Source organism: Fukomys damarensis, unplaced genomic scaffold (assembly GCF_012274545.1).
Source record: "Fukomys damarensis isolate Sample0158 unplaced genomic scaffold, DMR_v1.0_HiC HiC_scaffold_2, whole genome shotgun sequence".
Taxonomy (NCBI): domain Eukaryota; kingdom Metazoa; phylum Chordata; class Mammalia; order Rodentia; family Bathyergidae; genus Fukomys; species Fukomys damarensis.
Genome location: NW_022900914.1, coordinates 25,910,144 through 25,915,851, shown reverse-complemented (window position 1 = coordinate 25,915,851; position 5,708 = coordinate 25,910,144). Strand labels below are relative to the sequence as shown.

The 5,708-nt window shown below is 45.3% G+C and overlaps 1 protein-coding gene and 1 long non-coding RNA gene across 2 annotated transcripts in view; both read left to right on the top strand.

The window, feature by feature from the left end:
* The window catches only part of LOC104856406, a 6,702-nt gene extending 3,480 nt beyond the window's left edge, over nucleotides 1-3,222 (top strand). Inside the window, exon 3 of the long non-coding RNA XR_778629.1 lies at nucleotides 2,705-3,222. This is a non-coding gene — a long non-coding RNA (uncharacterized LOC104856406). The remainder of the gene's footprint in view (nucleotides 1-2,704) is intronic.
* Nucleotides 3,223-5,335: 2,113 nt separating this feature from the next.
* The window catches only part of Calm2 (calmodulin 2), a 15,978-nt gene continuing 15,605 nt past the window's right edge, over nucleotides 5,336-5,708 (top strand). Inside the window, exon 1 of the mRNA XM_010615791.3 lies at nucleotides 5,336-5,454. Within this exon, the coding sequence (XP_010614093.1) occupies nucleotides 5,452-5,454 (3 nt within the window). The 5' untranslated portion in view covers nucleotides 5,336-5,451. The remainder of the gene's footprint in view (nucleotides 5,455-5,708) is intronic.

The following is a 5,708-nucleotide window of genomic DNA, read 5'->3' as shown; positions in this document are numbered from 1 at the left end:
TTTTTTTTTTTTTTTTGGTACCGGGCATTGAACCTTGTGCTTGCAAGGCAGGCCACCGAACCACTGAGCTAAATCCCCGGCCCTTATCTCAGGTATTTTGTCACACTGACAGAAAGCTGACCGACACAGTAGTTTAGGTTAGTTTGTACTAATCTTTTGACTTTTCTGTACTTTTGAATTTTTTCAAATTAAACTGAGAACTAAATTGCTAAGGAAAGGTTTGGCAGTTAGAAGGTTTTTACCTGGGAAAACAAAAGCTCCTCTTTCACTCCTAATCAATCCTGTGACTGTACCAGGTGCACATGTCTATCTCCTCCACACCCACCTGAGTGGCAAGGGCAGTGATGTCTCTTAGAGGGTATTTATTTCATCTCGAGCCCACTGCAGGCAAGGAGTGGCTGTAAAATATGGAGGTTTTCCTTGAGTGACTCTCATTTCCTCATTCAAGGAAGAAATCACGTTCTTCCCTTGCAGGAAAGGCTGTGTGCAGAATTTCTGAAGCCATAAGAGGTAATAATTCCCCAGCAACTATACTTTCTTGTACTGACATGACTTCAGAGGACCAAAACTTGAAAAATAAATAACATGAAGGATTTAGCAAATGTCGACATTTATTCATACCTTTCCAATCAAGTCATAACAGGGTCCACATCTTACTTCCTGGCTTCACCATGCACTTGTCAGGCAGGCACAGAGCCACTGAGCTGAATCCCTGGCCCAGGAAACTATATTTGAATAAGCACCTATTTAGCATTTTAATTTGATTTAAATAGTAACTTACATAAGAAGATTAATGAAAAGATTTTCATTATTTATAAGACAACTCATACTTTGTAAAAATCACCTGGGTACTTATTAAAAGCCACATGAAAAAGGCATGTACCAAGTGATATCTTTATTTATTTATTCATTCATTCATCTATTCATTCAACAAATGTTTGTTTGTTTGCTTTTTGTTTTTTGAGACAGGGTCTCACTCTGTAGTTCAGGCTGCCCCTGAACTCATTACGTAGCTCAGGCTGGCCTCGTGAGCCTCCTCCCTCTGTCTCCCAAGCGCTGGGATTACAGGCGTGCTCCACCACACTCAGCTTCATTCATCAAAATTTATTGGGCATCAATACATCTCAACACTCTGCAAAGTGCTAAGGGATACAAACTAAGGCTCTACAATGAACTCAGCCTACTTGAGACAACCAACCTGTAAAGAAATACTACCCCAAAGTGTTCGAAGAATGTTTTGAGCCAGTGTGATTATTTCTCTTTAGCCTGGCAGGGAGAGGCTGACAGTATTAGGAGACATCATAGGGATATGACAATTGGGCAGAGTATGAGTGGACGTCCAACAGGCGATGATGGAAAGGGAGCAACAGGACCGAAGACTTGAAAGCAAGAAAGAACAGGCATACCCAAATGCCTGGAAGTACAGGGGAGGGAGGTGATTTTCAGTGAAACCAGAATAGAGAGAGGAGTTCAAGGTGAGAGTGATGGATCCAGTTTTGGATGGGATTTTTGGGGCCTCCAGGAAGAGCTGTCAACAGCTTTTCCAAGACTATCTGTAGGCCTGGGTAAGACAGGGCTGGCCTTGGTCTCCCTTTCTAGGGCTTGCTTTACACAAGGCCAAGGCCACCCCCGAACCCAGAGCACTTCCCCATCCTTTCCAGACTGCTCTCTAGTTCCCCAGGATCACAAAATTCCTTGTCCAGAGCCTGCTTCCAGGATCAGCATAGGCTTCTTCAGTCCACTCTCTTAGGAACACTGACCTCAGGGGTGGAGCCTGTGCTCTGGACTGTGGTCCTAAGGATACTGGGGATGATTACTTTTCCTTCGTGTTTCTTCAACCTGCCTTGCAATACCCCTTTCCTCTACCTCTGCTCAAATTCATATGTTCTCTGGTGTGGATTTGGAGGTGGGGCCTGTGGGAGGCATTCAGGATTAGATCAAATCATGAGGGTGGGGCACCATGTAGACATTAGAGGCTTTATAAGAGGAAGAGACCTCTGAGCTAACATACCATGATGCAGCGAGAAGACCCACCCCAGGTGCCACACAGAACACTCTTGGACTTTCTGGCCTCCGGAACCATGAGACAAAAGTTTCTATTTATAAAATGACCTCGTTCCAGATATTTGTTATAATAACAGAAAATGGACTAAGATGTTGTAGATTACCTACTCTATGAAGTCTTCTCCTTGTCCTTTCTTGGCCTCCCCACTTCATTTTTATCACAGCACATTTACAGCACTTAATGAGAAACTGGTATTTATTAGAATGAGTGGTCCTGGTTTGTAGGGTGCTGGAGCTATCTGGTTTTAGCATTGAAATTTTGACGTCCCAGAAACCCTTCATTCCTAAGCTACCCACGTGGTTGGTCGGTCACCCTAAACTGACATCTCAATTTTTTTGAGTAAATGAATGAATAGCAGAATTTCAAATCAAAGTTGAGCTGAAGGCCTTCAACATTTTCTATGCATATGTGAACATAAGCCCCTCAAGATGCCTGAAGGATTCAGTTCTTTCCTTATACTTCTCCACCCCCATTGAGCTGAGCATGTGATAGGTAAAACATGACGTGCTGGATGCCTGTCCTAGCTTTGTTTTGCCGCATAATCCTGCAGAAAGAATATTTAACTTTCTCAACCATGACTCCTTAGCTAAACAGCAGAGGAAAATTATTTCAGTTTTTTTTTTTTCCATTTCTCTCAAGGTTAACACCTAACTGGTACTCATTCTAGAAGAGTACTGTCTGGATGTACAGGAGAAAACTGACTCATTACATATGATTGAGGCTTTAGGACAATTAAGGCTTCATTCTTTCACCTGTTGAGAAACCCAAGAAAGTGCCTCTGTCTTTGTGAGTTAGCCAACTGGCTGGAGAAGAGAAGCTATGGAAAGGAAGCATCAAAGACAGGGTTGTTATCCCTGTTCGGCAAATGAAGAGGCCGTGGAGGAAATGCATTCTCCGTTTGCGCAGATGGGTGAAGGCAGCGAACTGTAAGCTCTCCCCATTGTTTGTGCATGGCGGGGCAGGGTGGTGACACTTGCCTCATAGGACTTGACATGGTAGTTGTAACTGACTTTGCTTCTCAGCTGGCAGTTGCCAAAGTCAGACAGCACTGCATGTCATATTCGGGAAGACAAATGCTCTATAAATAAATTGACTTGGAATAGTCTCAAATACGCATAAACCACAATGTCTTTAAATGTAACTCTTGACTTTTCTCTCATTTTCTTTCTCTTTTTGAGAGGTCAGCAAGGAAGCTTTCTCAAGACAGGACTTATAAAAATTCATTCTAAGAAACCAGGAAGAACTTTTTGGTATCCTGTCTTTAAAAACCATATATTCTCCCCCAAATGTTTGCTAGAAAGCTCCTGGGTACAATATGTCCCCCTCTAAGCACACAGCTGTATATTACACTTAAGCTCACAGTTGTTATATAGGTTGTGTATCAATCCTTTTAAAAATTCATTTTCTAGCCAGGTGTGGTGGTGCATGCCTGTAAGTCCAGCACTCAGGAGGCTGAGGCATGAGGATTGCTGTGAGTTCGAGAACAGCCTGGGCTACAGAGTGAGTTCCAGGTCAGTCTCAACTACATAGTGAGACCCCGTCTCAAAAAAAAAAAAAAAAAAAAAAAAATCATTTTCTAGAGGAGGTGATAATTCATTTTGTCATTCAATTTCCCATCATGAAAAATTTCATATGTAAAATCAATGCATGCTAATAGGGTACTCTGTTCAGGGAGATTATTTTTAGTGATTCAGCTAAAGATCACTGATGGGTCTCCCATCTGAAAATCTTAGGTGGAATCAGGGACAACTTTCTGAGGATTACTTTGGAAAGATTTAGAAACTATCAGAATGCAGAGGTGGAAGGGTGGGCTGATTCTGAAGCAGAAGTACCCACTTTCAAGAAACATTCTGCCTAATGATATTTCATTTGTAGGATAAAGTTAATTTTCTTTCTCCCTGCCACTATTACATCACTACACTAGGGAGGACAAGGGAAACTCAGGGGTTCTGGTTTTTCACTGAATGGTCATTCATCCGGAAGGGTCACAGAATCGTCAATTCCAATTAGAAGACAATTTAATGCGTGATTGAATGGGATCACCTCTGGCCTAGCAGAGGAGATACTTTGATGTGAGAAAATGTCTGTTTTGACTAAAGGAGGTTAAATTCTACTGAAGCCTTTTAAGTGGGTACAGATTAATGTTCACATCAAAAATAGTCTTGGGCCGGGGATTTATCCCACTGGTTCTGCTGCCTGCCTTGCAAGCGCAAGGACCTGAGTTCGATCCCCAGTACCAAAAAAAAAAAAAAGTCTTGCTGAGACAGGAAGCTGTTCTGGAGGGGACCTTCACAATGGATGAAATTTCACTTTGGTTTGCTAAAAATTCTGTTCCCTCTGCTGCAAGGGTGCACATGCCTGTGTTTATCACTTGGTTATTTTCTAAGGCCTTCAAATGGCCCAAGATGATTCTGTGAGTGTACCATCAACCTTCCTGAGGAACTGAATTTTGAGTATTACACCTCCTTAAGCCTAGTATCGTCTCCACGGGCTGCGGAATCCCAATATCAAAGAGCTATTTGGAAAGACCGATTGCATAAAATCTTTAACACTGTGGGTTTTGGTGACTTTCTGATAAATTACTATTGGCAAAGAAAGCGAAGCGGAAGTATAAAAGGAAGACACTTTCAGATCAGAGGAGCAGTTGCATTTGCCCTTATCCAGAATCCTCTGGGTTCTGTACGGAAGTGAAACGACAAATGTGCGGCCTCCACGAGGCCAAAGCACTAGGCTGAGAAGCGGGGAGTGGGATGTGTTTTCCGGGGTCTTCCTCTTTCTTCTTTACTGACTTAAGGTGTTTTCGTCCACCCCTCAGTAGGAGCGAGAAAGCCTCACTCTGAGCGCTGCAAGGAGAGGGACTCAAGCGCAAAGCGGGAAACTCTGCCTTCTGGCGCAGTTGCCAGGACAGCGCGGCGCGCGCAGCAACGGCAAAGGCCGCACAGCGTCCCGGCGGCGGCTGCGATTCGAGTGACGCATTGCAGGTATGAACCAGCCAATCAGAGGATGACTCAAAGACCATCACGGAGCGCGTTCCCGCCACGATGCTCCTCCGCGCCGCAAAGTAGCACTCCTCAGGAACGACACTACCGGCCTTTTAATGGCCCTATGGGAATGAAGCCCACCTACGTCATCCGTCCCCGCTTTCCCTTTATCTCTTGCCTTGTCTACCAAGTAACTGTGGTGGCTAAAGGAGTCTCGAGGAGTTTCAGAGGAGGGGGCTGGCCGGAACTCATTTGTGATGGTCCGTTATCTGCCCGCGGCGGAGGGATCTGGCGGAGGGAGGCGTTTATGAGCCGCTGGGGGTGGAGGAGGAGAATTAGTCCGAGTGGAGCGAGCAGGCTGAGAGGTTGTGTGTTTGCGTCCCGGAAACCGGTAGCGCTTGCAGCATGGTGAGTGCGTCGCCAAGCTGCCGGCCCTTGCCAGCGGCGGAAAGAGGCTGAGGGGAATTGACTAGAGAAGGGGAACTCAGCTTGAAAGAGTAGTGTGGCAGAGGAATGGCGCAAAAGAGACTGGGGGGCCCCTGTGGCGGTTGTGTCGCAGGTGCTCTCCTACCCTCGTTCTCCTCAGGGGGCTTTCTCTAGTGGGTCAGGGGCTGGGCGCACAGCCGCCAAGGCCACGAGGGTCCCCCGCGGCTCGGCTAGGG